The sequence below is a fragment of the Heteronotia binoei genome, chromosome 4 (genome assembly GCF_032191835.1).
Source record: "Heteronotia binoei isolate CCM8104 ecotype False Entrance Well chromosome 4, APGP_CSIRO_Hbin_v1, whole genome shotgun sequence".
Taxonomy (NCBI): domain Eukaryota; kingdom Metazoa; phylum Chordata; class Lepidosauria; order Squamata; family Gekkonidae; genus Heteronotia; species Heteronotia binoei.
The window spans coordinates 141,424,118-141,449,978 of record NC_083226.1 but is presented as its reverse complement, the minus strand read 5'-3'; the positions used below and the strand labels follow the sequence as shown (position 1 = coordinate 141,449,978).

Genomic DNA, 25,861 nt, shown 5'->3' with positions numbered 1-25,861 from the left:
AGGTCTCCACTAAAGAGCAATGTGCTGTTGAGAATTATGTATTGTAGGATATGACGTAGGGGAGTGTAGTACTTCTAGCAAATACGTAGGTCTTGTTTATTAGATGAAGTGTAATTGTAATATTTAATTTTTAACCACTTATAGCTGTAGCAAATAGGTCCTATAAAATAATAAAGGTTATATAATGGGCCAGTATAATGGTCCCATGTGCATGCTGTATTTCTCAGACAGCCCTCTGCTTGGGCTGCCCTTTCTTAGACTTGCATTCAGCCCATTTTGCTTCAACTGCACTGGCTTCTAGTTGGTTTCTGGGTCAGATTCAAGAAGTTGGTGTGGACCTTTAAAGCCTTAAATGGTCTGAAACCTTAAGGGTCACCTCTCCTATTATGACCCCCACGGTGTCTTTGTTCAGCCACACATGGGCTGTTGGTGGTGCCTGGCCCTCAATTTGCCTTTCTGAGTGCAACAAGGGTGGGGGGCTTTTCCCTTGTGATCCTGACCTGGTAGAATGCTCTGTCTGAGGAGACCCATGCCCTGCAGGACTTTCCTGCATTCCGCAGGGCATGTAAGTCAGAATTATCCCACCAAGCATTCCAGTAATGTAAATCTGGAAAACTCCACTAACATCATGCTGGATTTTTCTGTGTTAAATTAATTGGGTTTTGATTTGATTCGAACTATGGTATTATTGTTACTATATTATCATGCTGTAAGGCACCCCAAGCACCATTCTAATAAAATGTAATAAAAATAAATATATTTGTTAGGATTGTCCATCTGGGCATAGTGGTTAAAGTGTTGGACTAGGATCTGGGAAATTTAAGTTTGAATTTGCACTCTGTCAGGGAAGCTTGCAAGATGACCTTGGGCCAATCACACACACTCAGCCTAACCTACCTCACAGGGTTGTTGTGGAAGAGAGAACAATGTAAGCTGCCTTGGGCCCTCATTGGGGAGGAAGACAGGATATAAATAAAGTAAATAAATACATAAATTGTGTTTTAAGCTGCCTTGAATCCACAGAAATAAGGTGGGATAGGAATATTTAATTAAATAAAGTAATACATTCCTGTGTGTAGTTCATTTTTCCAGTGAGCTACATGTTTTAGCAGTGGGATTTTGAAATCTTATTTCACCAACAGCTAACCCATTAATTTCATTGGCATACCTGCTTCTTAAGAACAAATGTTATATATCTGATACATCAGGAATTGGCAGACTTCTTATAGAACAATTTATAGACATTTAGGGAATCCCTAGAGGTTGCCTCTTAATGAAAAATTCACCTTCATAAGAGGTATAAATAATATATTGTTACTGGTTGTACAGAAACATAAGTCAGCATCTTCTGCATTGTTTCTCCTATCAAGTCATATGAACAGTTGCTTTTTGGTAATGATTGCTAGAGACAATGTTAATGTTAAATGTTTGTGCATAAATGCCGCTTAGACCATTTAAGACAAGCAGGTGGAAGAGCAGCAGATGAGCTCATAGGAGGATAACAGTAATGTCTCCGACATATGCATATTGGTTAATTACATGTGGCTCATATGCAGAAAATTCCAATGAGGTAACTGTGTTAGCCTGTTGTAGCAATACAAGCTAGAAGTCCAGTGGCACCATAAAGACTGACAACATTTATTCCATTATGAGCTTTTGTGAGTTTGAGCTAATTTCTCTAGATGCTATGAAAAGGAAATATTTATTTATTTATTACTTTCAATTTATATCCCGCCCTCTCCGCAAGCGGACTCAGGGCGGTTTACAACATCATAAAATACAATCAATCCAATAAAACATATAAAACCATAATTTACTTATATCAATTTTAAAACCAATCTATAGCGCTGTTTCAGTACAGTATAGGCGGTATTGAATTCTCGACTGTGATCGCCAGCATTCTATAAGATGTCCGGTGGCAGCCCTTTTTCAGTCAAACAGCAAAGGCCTGTTTAAATAGTTCGGTCTTACAGGCCCTGCGGAATGCAGACAAATCCCGCAGGGCCCTTATGGCTTCTGGAAGGGTGTTCCAAAGTTCTGGTGCTGCCACTGAAATAGCCCTGGATCTCGTCACACACAGCCTGGCTTCTTTTGGGCCAGGGGCAAACAACAGATTTTTTGTCCCTGATTACAGTGCTCTCTGGGGGATATATGGGGAAAGGCGGTCCCGTAGATAGGCAGGTCCCTGACCATAAAGGGCTTTGAAGGTTAATACCAACACCTTGAAGCGAACTCGGAACACAACAGGCAACCAGTGCAGCTCCCTCAGCACTGGCTGAATGTGCTCCCATCGTGGCAGCCCCATTAACAGCCGTGCCTCAGCATTCTGCACTAGTTGTAGTCTCCGGGTTAGCATCGAGGGTAGCCCCATGTAGAGAGCATTACAGTGATCTATTCTTGAGGTGACCGTAGCATGGATTACCGTCGCTAAGTCGTTGCGCTCCAAGTAAGGGGCCAGCTGCCGCGCCTGCCGAAGATGAAAAAAGGCAGATCTAACAGTGGCTGCTACCTGGGCCTCCATTGTAAGGGAGGACTCAAGAAGCACGCCTAAGCTCTTGACCTTAGGGGCCGGTATTAGTGGTACCCCGTCAAGGGCCGGCAGCTGGATCTCTCCCCCCGGACCGCCTTGACCCAGGTAGAGAACCTCCGTCTTCGTCGGATTCAATTTCAGCCGACTCAGTCTGAGCCAAGAAGCCATGGCTTGTAGCGCCAGGTCTAGATTTTCCAGGGTACAGTCAGACTGGCCACCCATCAATAGATAGAGCTGGGTGTCATCCGCATATTGATGGCAACCCAGTTCGTACCTCCTGACAATCTGGGCAAGGGGGCGCATATAGATATTAAATAGCATCAGGGATAGGACCGCTCCCTGCGGCACCCCACAACTAAAAGAGTGCCTCTGGGATGCTTCCTCCCCTATCACCACCCTTTGTCCCCGATCTTGGAGAAAGGAGGTCAGCCACTGTAAGGCAGATCCCTGAATCCCCACATCGGCAAGGCGGCTAGTCAGTAGCTGATGGTCAACCGTGTCAAAAGCGGCTGACAGATCTAATAACAACAGCACCGCAGAGCCTCCCTGATCCAGATGTCGCATGAGGTCATCTATGAGAGCGACCAGAACTGTCTCCGTCCCGGACTGGAATGGATCCAGTGCGGAAGTGTCCTCCAGGAATCCCTGCAGCTGAGTTGCCACCGCCCGCTCTTTGACCTTACCCAAAAAGGGAAGGTTTGACACCGGCCGATAGTTCGCCAATATGGCCGGGTCTGCTGATGGTTTTTTTAAGAGGGGGCGGACCACTGCCTCTTTAAGAGGTGTGGGAAAGATCCTTTCAATCATGGACCTGTTGATAATGCCCTGTAGTGGTTCACGCAGCCACATTTGGCTAGCCTTTATAAGCCAAGACGGGCACGGGTCCTACAGGTTGTAGGGCGCACAGCTGCAAGGATCCTGTCGACTTCCTCCAGACTGAGTGGACTGAAAGAGTCCAGAATTGGACCAGAAGACGTGCTCAGTGCCCCAAGTTCCTCTACTGTATTAATTATGGCGGGTAAGTCGTGTCGGAGCGACGAGACCTTATCTGCGAAAAAGCTCGCAAAAGCCTCACAGCCTATTTCCAATTCTCTAATGTTTTGTTTGCCCTGCGGCAGTTCTGTTAATGACCGAATTATACTAAACAATTGTGCTGGGCGTGAGGTCGCAGATGCGATTCTGGACGCAAAGTGGTCCTTCTTTGCAGTCCGAACAGCCATCTCATAGGTCCGCGTAAATGACCTATATGATGTTCTTGTAGCTTCGTCACGAGCATGGCGCCTCTAGTCGTCTTAATCGTCGCTTCATTGATCGCAACTCCGGGGTATACCACGGAGCGGATCGTGATCGAGGATGAAGAAGACGCCGGGGAGCGATTCAGATACACAGCATCTGAAGAAGTGAGCTCTGTTTCTTGAAAGCCCATACTAGAATAAATGTCGTTAAGGTACCATAAGGCTTCTGTGAACTTCCTTCAGAATCAGCTGTATTTACCTGAGGTCTGTATTATCTCAGCCTCAGAGTGTGATCCTGTCTCTGGTTTTTCCCTTCTGGGCAAGGGATAAGATCACTACAAAAACCATAATTAATTTGTGCCAGCACTGGATGGTGCTGCTAGCATAATCCCTGAGCTGATGAGATGCTACACAAGGAGAAGATTTGGCAGAGTTGGGAGTGTCATGGCTGGTGGAGGGGGAAAACAAAGCTTTCATAGTCTGAAATTATTCCTGATAATGATGTAAAATCCACCCTTAATAATGCATAAAATCATACCAACAAAAGATGCGAGTGCTCCTGACAAGGGCTCTCCCAATACTTCCTTTGGATAGGATTTCCACTAAACCATCAAACATGGCATATCACCAGGGCAAGAGAGACAGATCCAAATGAAGTACTGGGATTAGAGTATTAGGCTAGGACTGGGAAAACCAGGTTCAAATTCCCTGTTTGCCATGGAAGCTTGCTAGGTGGCCTTGGACCAATCACATACTCTAAGCCTTAACGTCTCTCACATGGTGGTTGTGAAAATAAAATGGAAGAGAAGGGGGACTGTGTAAGCTACTTTGGGCCCCCATTTCTGAAAAAGACAGGGCACAAATGAAGCAGAAAAATAGATATCAGAATACATGCTTTTGCCTGTTCCATTCTTTGTGGTATCACAGACAAACAAGTGCCCAGTTGGGACATTTCGAACAGCACAGAATTTTGGCAAAGATGTGAAACTGTGTAGTTGGCCTTGACTGATTGTGCCAAAGTATGATGTAAAGACTGCAGCTACAAACATTCACCAGGAACATAAGAACATAAGAGAAGCCATGTTAGATCAGGCCAAATATACACACACACACACACACACACTGTGGCTAATAGCCACTGATGGACCTCTGCTCCATATTTTTATCTAACCCCTTCTTGAAGGTGGCTATGCTTGTGGACGCCACCACCTCCTGTGGCAGTGAATTCCACATGTTAATCACCCTTTGGGTGAAAAAGTACTTCCTTTTATCCGTTTTAACCTGTCTGCTCAGCAATTTCATCGAATGCCCACGAGTTCTTGTATTGTGAGAAAGGGAGAAAAGTACCGTATTTTTCGCTCCATAAGACGCACCTGAGCATAAGACGCACCTAGTTTTTAGAGCCGTTTGTGTGAATTTAGAGGCATTTGTGTGAATTTTTTGCAGTATTCGCTCCTTAAGACGCACACACTTTTCCCTCCACATTTTTTGGGGAAAAAGTGAGTCTTATGGTGCAAAAAATACTACTTCTTTCTCTACTTTCTCCATCCCATGCATTATCTTGTAAACTTCTATCATGTCACCCCTCAGTCGACGTTTCTCCAAGCTAAAGAGCCCTAAGCGTTTCAACCTTTCTTCATAGGGAAGGTGTTCCAGCCCTTTAATCATTTTAGTTGCCCTTTTCTGAACTTTCTCCAATGCTATAATATCCTTTTTGAGGTGCGGCGACCAGAACTGCACACAGTACTCCAAATGAGACCGCACCATCGATTTATACAGAGGCATTATGATACTGGCTGATTTGTTTTCAATTCCCTTCCTAATAATTCCCAGCATGGCGTTGGCCTTTTTTATTGCAAACGCACACTGTCTTGACATTTTCAGTGAATTATCTACCATGACCCCAAGATCTCTCTCTTGGTCTGTCTCTGCCAGTTCACACCCCATCAACTTGTATTTGTAGCTGGGATTCTTGGCCCCAATGTGCATTACTTTGCACTTGGCCACATTGAACCGCATCTGCCACGTTGACGCCCACTCACCCAGCCTCAACAGATCCCTTTGGAGTTCCTCACAATCCTCTCTGGGTCTCACCACCCTGAACAATTTAGTGTCATCCGCAAATTTGGCCACTTCACTGCTCACTCCCAACTCTAAATCATTTATGAACAAGTTAAAGAGGATGGGACCCAGTACCGAGCCCTGCGGCACCCCACTGCTTACCGTCCTCCACTGCGAAGACTGGCCATTTATACTCACTCTCTGCTTCCTATTACTCAGCCAGTTTTTGATCCACAAGAGGACCTGTCCTTTTACTCCATGACTCTCAAGCTTTCTAAGGAGCCTTTGATGAGGAACTTTATCAAAAGCTTTCTGGAAGTCAAGGTAAACAACATCTATCGGGTCTCCTTTGTCCACATGTTTGTTCACCCCCTCAAAGAAATGTAACAGGTTAGTGAGGCAAGATCTTCCCTTGCAGAACCCATGCTGAGTCTTCCTCAATAACCCGTGTTCATCAATGTGCCTACTCATTCTGTCCTTGATAATGGTTTCTACCAACTTTCCCGGTATTGAAGTCAGACTGACTGGCCTGTAATTTCCCGGATCTCCTCTGGAACCCTTTTTAAAGATGGGGGTGACATTTGCTACCTTCCAGTCCTCAGGAACGGAGGCAGATTTCAATGAAAGATTACAGATTTTTGTTAGAAGATCCACAAGTTCAACTTTGAGTTCTTTCAGAACTCTCGGATGTATGCCATCCGGACCCGGTGACTTATTAGTTTTTAATTTGTCTATCAGTTGTAGGACCTCCTCTTTTGTCACCTCAATCTGACTCAGGTCTTTCAACACCCCTTCCAATATTAGTGGTTCTGGGGCGGGCAAACACTTCTCATCTTCCACGGTGAAGACGGAGGCAAAAAATGCATTCAGCTTCTCAGCCATTTCCCCATCCTCCTTCAGTAATCCTTTTACCCCATGGTCATCCAAGGGCCCCACTGCTTCCCTGGCTGGTTTCCTACTTCTAATATATTTGAATAAATTTTTATTGTTGGTCTTTATGTTTTTTGCAATATGCTCCTCATAGTCCCTTTTTGCCTGCCTGATCACAGTCTTGCATTTGATTTGCCACTGTCTGTGTTCCCTTTTATTAATCTCACTTGGACTGGTTTTCCACCGCTTAAAGGAGTCCTTCTTACCTTTTACAGCTTCCATTACTTTGTTTGTTAACCATGCTGGCCTTTTCTTATACCTGTTTGTGCCTTTCCTAACTTGTGGTATGTATTTTATCTGAGCTTCTAGGATTATAGTTTTAAATAGTCTCCAAGCTTCCCCAAGGGTTTTGACCGTATTTACCTTTCCTTTCAGTTTCCTCCTCACATGCCTTCTCATCTCAGAGAATTTACCCCTTTTAAAGTTAAATGTGGTTGTGGCGGTCTTTTTGGGCAACTCCCTATTTATACAAATGGTGAAATCAATAACATTATGGTCACTGTTCCCAAGCGGTGCAATCACTTTTACGTCTCTCACCAAGTCTTGGGCATTACTTAGGACCAGATCCAGGATCGCCCCACCCCTGGTAGTTTCTGAGACCATCTGCTCCATAGCACAGTCATTGAGAGCATCAAGAAACTCAATCTCTTTCTCTCGACCAGAACACATATTGACCCAATCAATCTGCAGGTAGTTAAAATCACCTATTACGACACAGTTTTTACGTTTAGCCGCTATCTTTAATCCCTCCATCATATTATAATCGTCCTCTCTCTTTTGATTTGGTGGGCGATAAACTCCCATAGTTAAATTTCCTTTTGGGCCCTCTATTTCAACCCAAAGCATTTCTAAAAGGGAATCTAATTCTCTGACCTCAGTCTTACTGGACCGTATATCCTCTCTGACATACAGAGCCACCCCACCTCCAACCCTTCCCTCCCTATCCTTCCGATATAACTTATATCCAGGAATCACCGTGTCCCACTGATTCTCCTCATTCCACCAAGTTTCTGAAATTCCCACAATGTCTATGTTTTCTCCCAACACTAAACATTCCAATTCACCAATTTTACTTTGGACACTTCTAGCATTTGCATACAAACATTTATAATTTCCCAAGCAAGCTAGGCCCGCCACCTCTCTCCTGCCGCCTCGAGACTCTAGCAGACAGTCCATACTGTTTGTCACCATCACAGTGGACAACTCTGATCCGTTACTCGGTAGAAAAATAGAAGCCAACCCTTCATCTCTTTGAGACGAGTCCTCCCGAACCAGAGACATTCCATCTCCTGTCGGCTTTCCCCCAAGATTTAGTTTAAAAACTGCTCTGCCACCTTTTTGATTTTAAGCGCCAGCAGCCTGGTTCCATCCGGAGACAAGTGGAGACCGTCTCTTTTGTACAGCTCCGGCTTGTTCCAGAAAGCATCCCAGTGCCTAACAAACTTAAACCCTTCCTCCTTACACCATCGTCTCATCCACACATTGAGACTTCTAATTTGCGCCTGTCTCTCCTGCCCTGCACGTGGAACAGGTAGCACTTCCGAGAAGGCCACCTTGGAGGTCCTGGCCTTAAGTCTCCCACCTAGCAGCCTAAATTTCTCCTCCAGGACCTCACGACTGCATTTCCCCACATCGTTGGTGCCAACATGCACCATGACCACAGGCTCCTCCCCAGCACTGTCTATCAGCCTATCTACTACACGCGTAATGTCCGCTACCTTCGCACCAGGCAGGCAAGTCACCATACGGTCAATACGCGGTTTTGCCACCCAGCTGTCTACTTGCCTAAGGATCGAATCACCAACTACCAAGACCCCCCCCTCCCCCCCTGCCCAGGGATGGTTCCTTGGCGCGAAAGGATACCCGCTCACCAACCGAAGAAGAGGTCCCTTCTGAGGGCGCATTCCCCTTATCCTCAGCAAGGTGCCCTGTTCCCTCTAGACCCTCACGCTCTCTGGCAGCAACGGGGCTGCCACATTCAGAGAGGGGCTCATCTAATACACCCCCAAGAGTCTTCCCCAATTGCCTAACTGACCGTCTCTGCTTCTCCAGGGCAGTCACCTCGGCCTCAAGGGTACGAACTCGTTCCCTGAGGACCAGGAGCTCCTTGCATCGAGCACACACCCAAGACTTCTGTCCTGTGGGCAGATAGTCATACATGTGACACTCAGTGCAAAACACTGGAAAGCCCCCACCCCCCTGCTGGCATTCTACCTTCATGATATATATATTAAATATACAGTCCTCTTTAAATGCTGTTGTTTACGTGGCTCCCCTTCTGGAAGGTCAACTTACCTTATTGGGAGAACAAGGAAATCAGGGATCTGGGTTCCTGGTCCTTAGGAAGCCCCCAGGCAAAGAGCCACAGGCCAAGAGCCCTTTAGCTCTCGCCCTTCGGCTCGCGCCTTTGGCAAGGCGCAGCTTAAAATGCAAAGAGGGTGGAGCAGACCACTCCTAAGCAATCATCAACAATTACTCTCAATCAATCAATCAATCACTTTCACCTTTAGCCCACTCACCCAAACGTACAGCAGTTCCCCAGCTATCACAACTCAGCCTTTTCAGCAGTCACCCAAGCCTCAGAATGAAGTCTTTCAAAACGCAGAAATTCTTAGCAACTTCTCCAGCTGTCTCAGCTTATCAGAGCTGCTCTGCTCTGTTCTGTTCCTCTCAGGCCTCTCTGAGATGTGCTCAGCCTTTGGCAAGGCGCAGCTTAAAATGCAAAGAGGGTGGAGCAGACCACTCCTAAGCAATCATCAACAATTACTCTCAATCAATCAATCAATCACTTTCACCTTTAGCCCACTCACCCAAACGTACAGCAGTTCCCCAGCTATCACAACTCAGCCTTTTCAGCAGTCACCCAAGCCTCAGAATGAAGTCTTTCAAAACGCAGAAATTCTTAGCAACTTCTCCAGCTGTCTCAGCTTATCAGAGCTCACGCCCCTTCATTCTTAGCCTGGCCTTTATTCTGTTTCTGGCGAAAAGATTACTTGCAGACTGCATTTAGGCTGCTGTGGACTTCAGATACTTTGTCTGAGGGGCATCTAGGAGGTTGTGGTTGCAGGTGTCATTAGCTGCCCTCCTGACCACAGGACTGTAGAGGGCTCTTACGTGGAAGGCTCTGGGGCTCTCTTGGGAGAGGGCTTGTACATTCCAATAGGAAGGGGATGATGTCTTAGCATCCCTCCCATTACCACATAGTTTTCAGTATATTCCACAGAAGGTTACTTTGATAAGGCTAGGGCAGTTGCTATGATTGCTGTGGAAGTGGCTTTTGGGATTGTTATGTTAACTTGTTTCAATTGGTATTTTTTATTTTGTTTATTTTGTATAAATGATTGTTACTTTTACATAATGGGGAATTTGCATTGGCCTTTCCATCTGTTTGCATTTTACAATATTTGTCTTCACTTGCTGTTTTGCATAATGGAAGACTACTTTGTTAAGGAAACAGTTCAGTTGTTTTACTTCTAACTGCATAGTTTGTACTGATTATCAGTAAAGTTTCTAGAATCTAGAGGTCTATTTTTGAGATTAAAATTTCAGCTGTGCTTTAAATTACAGGATTATCACAGTGACCTAAATCCTAAAAATGGTTGTCATAAATATGTTTAATTGAAATCTGTGGTTGGAGTTCTCATTAGTAGGACTCTTTATTCTGGAGCATTAGATGCGGTTTCATTAGAATGATTGTTTATTTAGCCCTTGTGTGTGTTTTTTTATGGGAAAAAGAAGGGAGCAGTATCTGCTGAATGCTTCAAAGCAAATTAACTTTGATAAAACATATTACAAGAAATGGAGGGAGCAGAAAAATTACCTCCCTCCGCACCAGGACAGAACCTCTCCCATCTGTTTATTGCTCCCGTAAATACTTTCCCCACCCTTTATTATCACTGCTCTTGAGCCTTTCCTTGATCCACAGTGTTCCTCTGGCTGTGCTTCCAAGTCTATGCTACCTCTTTCCCCGTATCTGTGACCCAGTCATTATGAAGATGCTCCAAATTTGCAAAGCTGTACCCATGACTAGCTGCCATCTTCCTGTATTCTCCTTCAGTTGTACAATTGGTTGTGTCACTTCCACTTCTCTCCCCTCTGGGCCTTCTGTCATAAATCACACTTTTTCTGTTTTTGTATTTTTATTTGCAGAGCGGGTTGCCGCAGAATTTTATCCAGAATGACTTTAGGAACAGATATTACTACCAATCTCAAGACCTCATCCTGTGTTGCAGCAGACCAAAATGTATTGAAATGGGACCTGCAGCCAGACCAGATTAAAATGAGGACTGAAGAGCTTATCAGGAAAACAAAGCAAGTATATGACAGTGTTGGGATGCTTGATATGGAAAAGGTCACATATGAAAACACTGTTCAGGCTTTAGCAGATATAGAAGTGGAATATTCAGGTAAATATGGCATGTCTAATATTAGTCTCCATTTGCACCTGGAGGAGAAGATATTAGAAGCTAAACTTGTGAGATTTGAATTTATGTACAGCTGCTTGGAGCTGAATATAATAATAGCTGCAGTTCCATGATGTTACATAGTATGTGATTTAATTTCAGCTGTGTAAGTTTGGGCTCTGCAGCAGGGAGCTGAAGCTGGGGCTCTAGAGACAAATGTGGAACCAAATACGGAATTTTACAGAAGAAATTAAAATCTTTTAAGTTAAGGTGTATTGGAGGTTCGCATGAGATGCTATAATGCTGTTTGATTTAATTGTTGTCATTACTTATTGGGAGACCTCATAGGTGCCACTTCCTAATGAACAACTTGCAGCAACCAGAGTGTGAGTTGTGCAGAAACCATTTGGTTTTATTAATATTACTAATTATTAATGGGTTTCTTTTATTTATTAAATTTCTGATTCATCCATACCCTACTACTGCAGGGTTCTGGGTGATGTACAACAGTAAATAAAATATGGAAGACTATAAGATAAAATATGAAGAAAACACTTAATACAAGAGGTTTAAAAGAATCCAGATGGTGCCCTGACCTAGATAGTCCAGGCAAGACCAATCTCGTTGGATCTCAGAAGCTATCAGAGTCAACTCTGGCAAGTACTTGGATGGGAGACCTCTTGGAATATCAGGATTTGGGAGTAGGCTTTATTAAGCCATCTCCCTGAATATCCTCCAATCCCCCAGTAGCAGTCAGTCACCAGAGGTCACCAAGATTTCCAGGTGTGCATGCGCACACACACACACACATACATGCACATGTAAAAATATACAGAAAGTACTGAATGAAAGAAACCAGATGGTGAGCTACACATTACTTGCCATTCTAAATTGCCTTGTCTCCTCATAGGCAGAGAAGGAGGCGGAACAAATACATCTGGAGAGAATGCCAACCAGAATGAAAACCATTGCTGTCCTCAGCTAAAGACCTGGCAGAACATCTCTGCCTTATAGGCCCTGTGGAATTGCATAAGATTAATAACTATTGATTAAGTTTATAGTGTAAGTTGTGCAAATAGGGTCTCTGTTGATTTCTTGTTCTGAATTTTGACATAATATAGCTGTTTAATTACAGAAAGTTGTTGACCGCTGTTCTTTAGGTTAGACTGGAATCTGAATTCTCAGTTCTATGTGTGTATACAGGATGCATGGAACATTCTCAGCCCAGTTTATCTGCTATGATGTATAATTTGACAACCTAGATCATGTTTTTGTTACCTTTCTTGGGAACAGAGACCAGTCTTGAAATGTGGAAGCACTGACTGAAGTTTCAGAAAGTGGAAGCATTTAAAATTAAGCTAAGAACATGTAGATGAGGGAAACCTAGAATTACAACATGCTCAGCTAGGATGTTTAGCAGGTGTCCTTGAGTCTCTTAGCTTAACCACAATCACAGGATTGTTAATATAAAAATATGCTGCCTTGAACACTTTGGAGGAAGTATAGGATACTAATGTGATAAATAATAAATACAGACGTTCATATTTTCAGTTGTGTTCATTAGTTAAATTAGTGATTCCATGTAAAAGGTCTGAAAATAACTCCCAGCAGGTGGAGATATTTCTCCTTGCCATGATTCATAATTAGTAGGTGATTCTGTAAATGAATGGTATGTATTAGTGGATAGGAGTTGGGGGTGGGGAGTAAATGGTCTGTTTTGTTCATGTTTAGTGAGAGTTTGGAGCACACCAATTTCTGTTTCTGTAATCCAATTCTGTAATTTCATGATCTGCTTCTTAAATCTTTTGATAGTTTTATTTATTGCCTCTAGTTTTCAAGAGGCATATAAAATGTTCACCTATTTGTATAATATCTTTTGCACAAAGAGCATTTTTGTAAACTTTTTTTTAAAATACCTGCTGTTCTTTGTACTTATTTTTGGAAAGATCTTTACTGTCTCCATTAATTATAGCATACTATCAACTTCAGTTTATGTTACCTTGAATTCATAGAAAACATTCAAACTGGTATATGAGGAGCTCCCTGGAAAAGGTTTCTTTTGAACTTCGGAAAATCTCTTTCATTAACTGGGTTAAGGTGGGCTCATTTCTACTGTTGCTGCTTAGTGCATTTGCTATTTTTTTTTTCTTTTTAATAGTGGAAAGAAGCATGTTGGATTTCCCACAGCATGTTTCACCTGACAAAGAAGTGCGTGCAGCAAGCACGTATGCTGATAAAAGGCTTTCTCATTTTGATGTTGAGATGAGCATGAGAGAAGACGTATTCCAAAGGATTGTCCATTTACAGGTAAGCAATAAGGAAAATAATTAGCCATGGATAGTAATCTGGATCTCATCAGTGTCTCAAAGTAGATCTTCTGACATGTTAGAAGAAAGGTGGGATATAATTATATATAGTTCCTGTTTATTTATGGAGGTTAGGTCCATGAGTTGCTATTAGCCAAGATGAGTAAAGGAATCTTCTATGTGCAGAAGAGGGAAAACCTCTGAAACCCAATGCTAGGAGGCAACATCAGGGGAAGACCTTGGCTTCTTTGCCCTGTTCGTTGACCCTCCAGGGCAACTGGTTGGCCTCTGTGTAAAGGAGGATGCTGGACTAGATGGACCACCGGTATGATCCAGGGCTTTTCTTTTGTGTTCTTATGTATTGGGGAAATTTGCGCACATTTAGGTAATAACATTGTGTTGTATATTTCTCCTACTGAGCAACATTCATTTTACATGCTCAGTGGTGAAATATTTGCTTGGCATGCAGAAGGTTCCAGGTTCAATCTGTATGTCTCCAGTGAAAAGGACCAGGTAGCAGGTAATAACAAAGGTCTGTGCCTGAGATTCTAGAGATCTACTACCAGACCGAGTAAACAATACTGATCTTCATGGACAAGTGATCTGATTCAGTATAAGGCAGCTACATGGGATTATGTGCACATGAAATGCATTTTTACTGTCATTCCCCCTTATCTGTGCTTTCTTCTCTAGCAGTTACATACATAAATGATACTTAAAAGTGTGTCTCCATGTTTCATAACACACATAACATAGCACATGTGCTCCCATTACTCCCCAAAATCAAACATTATTCTAACACACGGAGGCTTGAATTTGGGCATGTAGTTCCAAATTTATTTTCCCCAGCATCATCTTAGTTGTTGATGTATGTTATTTGCCACTAATATTAAAGTGCCTGTTCTTTGCTAAACATTGTTCTGTGGTGAATACAGAGGGCAGTATCCTATGTAAGCCTGGAGGAAGTTCTTATGATGAAAGCAAAGCCACCTAAGTTGGTAGGAGACTTCTTAGGCTAGAGGAGGGCTTCAAGTTTTGCATAATGAAGTTGTAGGATACAGGGTATTGTTGGCAGGCTTACAATTTATTGAGCTGCATGGCTTTGGAATATTTTGTTTAAGTTACTGCAGATGTACCTTTTGTACTTTTTTACGTAATGCATTTTCTACACAGGAAACTGATTATTTTGCATGCATTACTTTTTGGTTTTCTTGCAGCATTTTGTCACCCTTAGACTGTTATAGTTTTTGTTTTTTAATTTTTTACATTTCCTTAAACGTTTATCAGGTCCAAGTCTTATGTAAGGTTCTCTACTGTGTAACCATTTTTAGAATATTAACCAATCATCAGGTTGCTTCTAGTCTTGATGACGGCAAGTCACATTTGTGATACTACTTCACTGTTCATTGGGGCCATCACCTTTACAACCCTTGGCCAGGATGCCTTCATTTAAAATGGATGATCTTCAGTAGCAGTTACTCAGTTGCCTAGAGGTACTTTCCCAAAATGTAATTTAATGCCTGTTCCTATCAGTGTGCTGATGATTAAATGGAGGTCTACAGCTTAGCCTCTGCGAGTACTTCGGCCTGTCTCTTTTTGAATTAACACCTTATTATTCTTTTGCAAGTATACATTGAGAGAAAAATAGAACCTTCACGAGTGAAGAGATAGGGTCAAGATTTTGCCACTGTTTGCCTATCATGCTGTATATCTTGTGGGCTCAAGCTAAAGGACTTTGAGCAGAGCTCTGTTTTTGGAAAGGGCCCTTTCTCACTTCCCTCTCTAGCCACAGCTCTCCCTTAAAATGTGCCTCTTGCAGTCAGTAAACTCTTTGCAACAGCATGCTTTTCTTCTCATGGAAGAGAAGTTCGGAATCCAGTTTCCTGGGGTTTCTTAATCCAGGTCATACAGATGCAGTAGTTAGAAGAGTCGAGTGCTGTTGTCACCCATTTTTCTATATACATCTAAGTACACAACTAGTGATTTGAAGGCTGTTTTGTATTTGATGGTATGCTCTCTGCTATTTTGAGAATGATGCACTGATGATTATTTTTGTCTGACCTTTTGCTCTATGCATCAACAACTATCCTTTTAATTACAATAGATACAATACATCCACAATTCCTTGCCCCTTTCATTTATGACCACATATTACAAATTCATCTGTAGGTCTGATTAATGCAAAAATCACATAACAATTGGCATTGTGACTAGATTACAAAAGCAGTTTGTGTGTGGGCTTGAGGTGGGGAATGAGAAATATGGAGAATATTATTACCAAAGAGGCAGAAGGAGTAATTAGACTACCCTCAAGGAGAGGCAGCCTGAGTTTCAATTCCTCATTACAATGCCATTCCCAGAGTGGGTGACTAGCTAGATAATGGATATTATTTCACTGAAGACAATACCATGAGATAGAACCAAGCTTGATGTGAAACTCTGACTGAGGAAAAACTGGAAGTGGTTACCTCACTTCCTGCCTGAAGTAAATCCAGGACTGGCCATTCAGAGTGTTTCTGGCATACAGAACAAGAATTGTGAACGAGTCCTCGCCTGCAGTCTGCCTAGTTGCCTCCTTCCACCTTTGGGGGGTTTTTTATCATTGACTCTACTGCCTTACCAGGTACACTCTTAATCCAATTAAGAATATGTTGTAAAAAAAACACCAACAACTTCATTTCCAGTTATTGCTGGATTTTCTACTGTTTAGAATAAATTCTGAGTTATTGTGAAGGATAAATCCACCAAGAGAATTTGAATATTTAATGTATCTGCAATATTACATAACATAATTTCATGTGGGCATGTACACAAGCTAGCAAGGGCATGTTTAGAAATGCTCTGATGTTTCCCACCCACATAACCTCCTGGGGAGGAGAAAATGGTGTTTTACACCTCTGCGTGTATTCCAGCTCACACCGTTCACGTGCGTTCTTGTTAAATTACATTTATCATTAATAAAAAGATCAGACATAATCCTACAAAAGAATGGGTTGCATCCATCTGGCTATTCAGCTGATGAATAAGGGGAGGTAATTCTGGGGATTTTAGGACATGTATAGGCAGAAGTCACAATGGTTGTGATTGTAGTATGGAATTAAATGCTGGCTGAATCCAACCCAATGCCCAATTGAAGCTGTTAGTATAGACCATTAAAGCCCAATACGACTTGGGGCCAGAATAGCTAGGGAAACTGCCTACTCCTATATGAATATACTTTACCACTCCCATCATCTTTGGTGGGTCTGTTTCAGGTGCCTCTGCCATCTGAGGCTAGACAGGTAGCAACCCAAGAAAAGGTTTTTGCTGTGGTGTCAAAACTTTGAAACTCCTTCCACAGATAGATTTGTCTGACTCCCTATGTTGTTTGCTTCTGCCACCAGGGAAAGACTTTGTTATTTTGTTTGATGTTCCTTCATTAACATAAGAACATAAGAGAAGCCATGTTGGATCAGGCCAATGGCCCATCCAGTCCAACACTCTGTGTCACACAGTGGCCAATTTTTATATATATATATATATATATATATATATGCATATACACACACTGTGGCTAATAGCCACCAATGGACCTTTGCTCCATATTTTTATCTAACCCCCTCTTGAAGCTGGCTATGCTTGTAGCTGCTACCACCTCCTGTGGCAGTGAATTCCACATGTTAATCATCCTTTAGGTGAAGAAGTATCTCCTTTTATCCATTCTAACCTGACTGCTCAGCAATTTCATTGAATGCCCACGAGTTCTTGTATTGTGAGAAAGGTAGAAAAGTACTTCTTTCTCTACCTTCTTCACTCTTATTAGCACTAATATTTAAGGTCATTTATTTTCGACCATCATCTAGTTTCTGACTAACCAAACTAAAGACACTTTATTGGGAAGTAAAGTTCATTTTCTTCAGTGAACCAGGTTTCAGTAGTCACCCAAGCATTCTTATGGCTTATTTTAGAGACCCATTGTATTTGAGATTTACCAGAAGGCTCTGTCTCTTCTTCCTAGTCTCAGTTGTGGCCTTGTGTTCAAAAAGTTGTTGGTAACTTAAATCTTTACCCTCAGCTTGCTAGAGGTAAAGTGTAGATGACTGGGGAAGGCAATGGCAAACCACCCTGTAAAAAGTCTGCCAAGAAAACATCCTGATGTGACGTCACCCCATGAATTGATAATGTTGCTTGCATAGGGGACTACCTTTATAACTTAAATATATTGGTACTATGTGTTGAATATACGTTTCATAAAAAAGAAAATCTTTTTAAAAGTCTTTATATGCAGATCTTACAATGATGCCTTGTATGTGTAAAGTGCGGTATGGTTCTCAAGGCAAGAGATGTTAAGAGATGGCTTTGTCTTCCTCTGCCAAGTATTTGGTAGTCTCTATGCACTAAAACTGCTTAGCTTCCAATATCTGATGAGATTTGGTTGTACTATACCATTCCCCATCCCCAAGGATGCCTTATGAAGTGATATTTCCTGAAGAATGTGACATGGGGTTTGAAAGTTTTAAATTGCCACGTTCTGAGCTGCTCAATAAACTGCTGGTTTAAACATTGTCTTTCACATCTCTTCAGTTAAACTCGTATCCAAGTATAAGCATAAAAGTTGCAGCCTGCTTTAACCAAATTTGTCTTTACTCAAAAAGCGCCTTTTATATCTGAATGCTGTTTGATAAAGCATCATATGAAATTCTTCTGTTTGCTGTGGAAAAGCCCAGTGTGCCTGAATAGCTAGCAGATTTCAATCTTCAGTTCAGCAAAGCAAACACAATGTAAAAATAACACAACAGTAAAAGGATAGTAACTAACAATACAGTAGCTAATAAAAAAGCTGCCAGGATATAAAATCAGCATTAAAATAATAGAAAAGCAATACCCAGCAGCATAAAACAGCAAATATGATTTTTGTAGAGAATGTTGAAAACAGCCCTCAAGCTACAGGCAGGCCATAAAAACAACCAAAAAGGATGGGATAACCCTTCCATTAAAAATCTGGGTAAAGCAAAATGTTTTGGCCTGGTATCTAAATGACAGTAAGCTGGATACTGACAGTAAGCTGGATATTGGTTTCAGGGAATAAAGGATAGGGAATAGAAAGGGATAGAAAGTAAGATTACAAATTAGTCTTAGTCTGTATAAAAAATACCTTCAAAGAATACAAGTCTATATCTGCAATACTTTCTTAAAATACATAAATTGTCACATATTATCTCTAAACTGTGCATCATCAACATTTTGATATTTTATATTATAAATCTTTTTGTTAAAATATCTATTGAAATTGACAATTCCAATAAAGGCAATCTTGTAATACAGAGTACAGAAAAAAAGGAGATATAAGTTCATACCAGAGAATCGTAAGAGTCTTGAGAGTCTAGCCAGGCATAAAATTTCATCCAATATTTTCTTGCTTCTTCCTTAGATTTCCCAGCCAACAGCTGGGATAAAAAGTCCAGCTCTGCTGTTTCCAGAATTTTTCTCACCAAGTCCATTCTTATGGGGATTTCCTGAGATTTCCATCTCTGCGCCAAGAGAATCTTGGCTGTTGTGTTGAAATGTGCCAACAAATGTCTCATTTCTTTGGAATAGTCCTCAGGAAATATATTCAATAAAAATAGTTCTGGTTTGAATTGAATCTGTGTCTTCATAATCTTCTGTAATAATTCGTGAACCATTTTCCAGTAGTCCTTCACCATCTCACATGTCCACCACATATGATAAAAAGAACCAACCTGTTTAGTACATTTCCAACATTTGTTAGAAATATTAATAAATCTTACACAATTTCTGTGGAGTCAAGTACCATCTATAAAACATCTTATGTAAGTTTTCTTTAAAAGTTACTGACCTAGTTAATTTAACATTGAACTTCCACAATCTCTCCCATTCTTCTAATGTAATGTTATAACCCAAATTTTTCATCCATTGGACCATACAATCTTTTACAACTTTATCTTGCGTCTTCATCTGTAGTAAATATGCATATCATTTAGAGATTAGCTTTTCTTGAGGGCCTATAAAGATTTTGTCAAATGGGTATTGTTCTGTGTTAAAGCCTGTCATCTTGTCTTCGGCATACCTAGATTCAACTTGCATTCTCAACCACCAAATCATTTTAATGTCTGTGTTTTCCAACTCCTCTCTAGTTTTCAGCTGATTGTCTTTCCCCAACAGGTCATCATATCTATAACTCTGATTAGGTTTTAAGAGATTTGGATGAGTAAATGCTTCCACTGGGGAGACCCATCTTGGAATTTTTTGGTAAATTCTCATTTTTAACCATGACCATGTAAGATACAAAGATTTCTGAATCCAGTGGTTCTTAAAATAGGAATGTCCTTCAAGTCTTTGATACCATAGATACGAGTGCCAACCCATAGTAAGATCATGTCCCTTTAACAACAGTTGTCTCTTGTCATTCAATAACATCCAGTCTCTTACCCACAAAAGCACAGAAGCTTTGTAATACAATTGCCAGTCTGGGAGGCCCATACCTGCTCTTGATTTGGAGTCTTGCAATGTCTTTAGTTTGATTCTAGGTTTTTTGCCTTGCCAAACATACTTGGAGTCCATCTTATTCAATTCTTGAAAAAAACCACTATTTAGAAATATTGGAATAGTTTGATATAAAAATAATAACCTTGGAAGGATATTCATCTTAAGGCTATTCTTCCCATTAATGATAAGTTCAAATCATGCCATTTTTCCAAATCTTTTAAGTAGTTTATCATAATTGTCTATTTTTAAACTGCTGCACTTATTTGAGATAAGTACCCCTAGATATTTGGTTCTTTTCTCATACAAAAACGCTGATTTTTGTTAAAGAGATTGGATTTGTTCCATTGTCATATTCTTTGTTAAGAATTTTGTTTTGTGGTAATTGATCTTCAGTCCTGCCCAGTAACCAAATTGAGTAATCTTGTTTATAAGACAGTCTGTTGGTTGCTCTAGTATAAAAACTAGATCATCTGTGAAAGCTCTCAATTTGTATTGTTCACATTTTATCACCCCTCCCTTGATACTTGTGTCTTCTCTTATCTGATTATTCAATATCTCTAGACAGTCTGTTGGTTGCTCTAGTATAAAAACTAGATCATCTGCGAAAGCTCTCAATTTGAATTGTTCACATTTTATCACCGCTCCCTTGATACTTGTGTCTTCTCTTATCTGATTATTCAATATCTCTAGAGATAAAATAAAAAGTAGTGGTGACAGTGGACAGCCTTGTCTTGTACCCTTTTGAATATTAATTGCTTCTGTTAATTCACCATTCACTGTCACCCTTGCTCTTTGAAAAGAGTCTATTGCTTCTTCTGCTCTCAAGAAATTTTCACCACATTTCATACCTTTCAGTTGCTGTAACATAAATTACAAACGAACATTATCGAAGGCCTTCTCAGCATCCAAGCAGATTAATGCCAGTTGTTTCTCTGGATGAGTTTCATAATATTCCAAGATATTACAAACTGTTCTGACATTATCTTTCAAGTATCTTCTAGGAAGGAATCCAGCCTGGTCTTGACTGTAGAAATTTCTTCAATCATTGTTCCAATATTGCAGCAAAGATTTTATAATCCTCATTTAAAAGAGAGATTGGGCGATAATTTTTAATATCATTCAAAACCACATCTTCTTTTGGGATTAAGGATATTGTAGCTTCTTGCCACGAAGCTGGTATTTGGCCTTCATCTTGAATCTTTTTAAGGAGACACTTAAATGGTAACAGTAAAGACTCCTCATAGGCTTTGTAGAATTCCGCAGGCAGTCCATCGAGGCCCTGGGCTTTGCCATTCTTTTGCGATGCCATTGCATCTCCAACTTCTTATTGTTATTGGTTCATTTAAATTTTTTTGCTGTTCCTCTGTAAATTTGTTAATATTATTTTGGTTAATGTAATCTTCTAAATCTGTCTTGTGAACTTGCTTATCTTCATATAATTTTTTATAGAACTGTTCCACAATTTGACATATCTCTTGTTTTTGAGCTTTCTCTTTATTATTCTCATCTTTCAAGACCAATATTATTCTTTTGGCATTCTCTTTTCTCATCCAATAGGCCAACCACCTTCCAGGCTTATTGGCATGCTCAAAAAAAAATTGTCTGGCATTTCCAATTTTATCTCCATCTCCTCCATGAGTAACAAGTTCAATTGGTGTTGTATTTCTTTCACCTTATTTTGGAACTCGTGTCTTGTTGGTTGTTTCTTTAAATTCTTTTCAGCTTCTCCAGATTATGACATTGGTTTTTGAGAGTTTTCAGCTCTTTCTTTTCTTGACACTATATCTAATTGCAAGGCCCCTAAAGTATGCTTTAGCAGTATCCCAAACTACTTGCATCTTTACATCTTGCATTACGTTCTGTTTGGAAAAGGATTCCATTTCAACAGATTCTTTGAGAAAGTTTTTATCTTTCAAAATTGAGGTATTTAACTTCCGTGATCTTCTCATTTGCATACCGTTGAACTTTATCATTACAGGGCTATGGTCTGAGATAACTCTTGTTTGGATTTCTGTCTCAACTAAATCTTTGACCAAATTTGTAGAAAGACAGCACATATAAATTCTTGACCACGTTTGGTGACTAGGAGAGTACATAAGAACATAAGAGAAGCCATGTTGGATCAGGCCAATGGCCCATCCAGTCCAACACTCTGTGTCACACAGTGGCCAAAAAACCTACACACATATATATACACAATGTGGCTAATAGCCACTGATGGACCTCTGCTCCATATTTTTATCTAACCCCCTCTTGAAGCTGGCTATGCTTGTAGCCGCCGCCACCTCCTGTGGCAGTGAATTCCACATGTTAATCACCCTTTGGAAGAAGTACTTCCTTTTATCCATTTCAACCCGACTGCTCAGCAATTTCATCGAATGCCCACAAGTTCTTGTATTGTGAGGGAGAGAGAAAAGTACTTCTTTCTCTACTTTGTCCATCCCATGCATAATCTTGTAAACCTCTATCATGTCACCACGCAGTCAACGTTTCTCCAAGCTAAAGAGCCCCAAGCGTTTCAACCTTTCTTCATTGGGAAAGTGTTCCAACCCTTTAATCATTCTAGTTGCCCTTTTCTGGACTTTTTCCAATGCTATAATATCCTTTTTGAGGTGTGGTGATCAGAATTGCACACAGTATTCCAAATGAGGCTGCACCATTGATTTATACAGGGGCATTATGATACTGGCTGATTTCAGTTCCCTTCCTAATAATTCCCAGCATGGCATTGGCCTTTTTTATTGCAATTGCACACTGTCTTGACGTTTTCAGTGAGTTATCTACCACGACCCCAAGATCTCTCTCTTGGTCAGTCTCTGCCAGTTCACACCCCATCGACTTGTATTTGTAGCTGGGATTTTTGGCCCCAATGTCATTACTTTGCACTTGGCCGCATTAAACCTCATCTGCCACGTTGACGCCCACTCACCCAGCCTCAACAGATCCCTTTAGAGTGCCTCACAATCCTCTCTGGTTCTCACCACCCTGAACAATTTAGTGTCATCTTCAAACTTGGCCACTTCACTGCTCATTCCCAACTCCAAATCATTAATGAACAAGTTAAAGAGCATGGGACCTGTACTGAGCCCTGCGGCACCCCACTGCTTACCGTCCTCCACTGCGAAGACTGCCCATTTATACTCACTCTCTGCTTCCTATTAATTAGCCAGTTTTTGATCCACAAGAGGACCTGTCCTTTTACTCCATGACTCTCGAGCTTACTAAGGAGCCTTTGATGAGGAACTTTATCAAAAGCTTTCTGGAAGTCAAGGTAAACAACATCTATTGGGTCTCCTTTGTCCACATGTTTGTTCACCCCCTCAAAGAACTGTAACAGGTTAGTGAGGCAAGATCTCCCCTTACAGAACCCATGCTGAGTCTTTCTCAGTAACTCTTGTTCATCAATGTGCCTACTCATTCTGTCCTTGATAATGGTTTCTACCAACTTTCCCGGTATTGAAGTCAGACTGACTGGCCTGTAATTTCCCAGATCTCCTCTGGAATCCTTTTTAACAATGGGGGTGACATTTGCTACCTTCCAGTCATCAGGAATGGAGAGGGATTTCAATGAAAGATTACATATTTTTGTCAGATGATCCACAAGTTCAGCTTTGAGTTCTTTCAGAACTCTTGGATGTATGCCATCCAGACCAGGTGACTTATTAGTTTTTAATTTGTCTATCAGTTGTAGGACCTCCTCTCTTGTCATCTCAATCTGACTCAGGTCTTTCAACACCCCTTCCAAAATTAGTGGTTCTTGGGCGGGCAAAAAGTTCTCGTCTTCCACAGTGAAGACGGAGGCAAAAAATTCATTTAGCTTCTCAGCCATTTCCCCATCCTCCTTCAGTAATCCTTTTACCCCATGGTCATCCAAGGGCCCCACTGCCTCCCTGGCTGGTTTCCTGCTTCTAATATATTTGAAGAAATTTTTATTGTTGGTCTTTATGTTTTTTGCAATATGCTCCTCATAGTCCCTTTTTGCCTGCCTGATCAGTCTTGGATTTGATTTGCCACAGCCTGTGTTCCCTTTTATTCATCTCACTTGGACTAGCTTTCCACCGCTTAAATCAGTCCTTCTTACCTTTTACAGCTTCCATTACTTTGTTTGTTAACCATGCAGGCCTTTTCTTATACCTGTTTGTGCCTTTCCTAACTTGTGGTATATATTTTATCTGAGCTTCTAGGATTGTAGTTTTAAATAGCCTCCAAGCTTCCCCAAGGGTTATGACTGTATTTACCTTTCCTTTCAGTTTCCTCTTCACATGCCTCCTCATCTCATAGAATTTACCCCTTTTAAAGTTAAATGTGGTTGTGCCGGTCTTTTGGGGCAACTCTCTATTTATACAAATGGTGAAATCAATATCGTTATGGTCACTTCTCCCAAGCGGTGCGATCACTTTTAAATCTCTCACGAAGTCTTGGGCATTACTTAGGACCAAATCCAGGATTGCCCCACCCCTGGTAGGTTCTGTAACCATCTGCTCCGTAGCACAGTCATTGAGAGCATCTAGAAACTCAATCTCTTTCTCTTGACCCGAACACATATTGACCGAATCAATCTGCGGGTAGTTAAAATCACCTATTACGACACAGTTTTTACATTTAGCCACTATCTTTAATCCTTCCATCATATTTTAATCATCCTCTATCTTTTGATTTGGTGGGCGATAACAAACTCCCATAGTCCATGGGGAGGGACGGTGGCTCAGTGGTAGAGCATCTGCTTGGGAAGCAGAAGGTCCCAGGTTCAATCCCTGGCATCTCCAAGAAAGGGTCCAGGCAAATAGGTGTGAAAAACCTCAGCTTGAGACCCTGGAGAGCCACTGCCAGTCTGAGAAGACAATACTGACTTTGATGGAACAAAGGTCTGATTCAGTATAAGGCAGCTTCATATGTTCATATGTTCATATGTTAAATTTCCTTTTGGGCCCTCTATTTCGACCCAAAGCATTTCTAGAAGGGAATCTAATTCTTTGACCTCAGTCTTACTGGACTGTATACCCTTTCTGACATACAGAGCCACCCCACCTCCAACCCTTCCCTCCCTTTCCTTCCGATATAACTTATATCCATGAATCACCGTGCCCCACTGATTATCCTCATTCTACTAAGTTTCTGAAATTCCCACAATGTCTATGTTTTCCCCCAACACTAAACATTCCAACTCACCAATTTTACTTCGAACACTTCTAGCATTTGTATACAAACATCTATAATTTCCTAGGCAAGTAAGGCCCGCAACCTTCCTCCTGCCGCCTCGAGACTTTGGCAGACACTCCATACTGTTCGTCACCATCTCAGTGGACAACTCTGATCCATTACCCGGTAGAAAAGTAACAGCTAACCCCTCATCTCTTTGAGATGAGTCCTTCCGAACCAGAGGCATTTAATCTCCTGTCAGCTTTCCCCCAACATTTAGTTTAAAAACTGCTCTGCCACCTTTTTGATTTTAAGCGCCAGCAGCCTGGTTCAATCTGGGGACAAGTGGAGACCTTCTCTTTTGTACAGCTTCAACTTGTTCCAGAAGGCTTCCCAGTGCCTAACAAACTTAAACCCTTCCTCCTTACACCATCGTCTCATCCACACATTGAGACTTCTAATTTGCGCCTGTCTCTCCAGCCCTGCATGTGGAACAGGTAGCACTTCTGAGAAGGCTACATTGGAGGTCCTGGCCTTAAGTTTCCCGCCTAGCAGCCTAAATGTTTCCTCCAGGACCTCACGACTGCATTTCCCCACATCGTTGGTGCCAACATGCACCACGACCACTGGCTCCTCCGCAGCACTGTCTATCAGCCTGTCTACTACACACGTAATGTCCGCTACCTTTGCACCAGGCATGCAAGTCACTATACGGTCAGTATGCAGTTTTGCCACCCAGCTGTCTACTTGCCTAAGGATCGAATCACCAAC

At 41.5% G+C, this 25,861-nt stretch overlaps 1 protein-coding gene across 1 annotated transcript in view; it reads left to right on the top strand.

Moving 5' to 3' along the window:
• The window catches only part of NLN (neurolysin), a 63,325-nt gene that overhangs the window by 2,295 nt on the left and 35,169 nt on the right, over positions 1 to 25,861 (top strand). The window contains exons 2-3 of the mRNA XM_060235901.1: positions 10,906 to 11,162; positions 13,318 to 13,466. Of these exons, the coding sequence (XP_060091884.1) occupies positions 10,906 to 11,162; positions 13,318 to 13,466 (406 nt within the window). The remainder of the gene's footprint in view (positions 1 to 10,905; positions 11,163 to 13,317; positions 13,467 to 25,861) is intronic.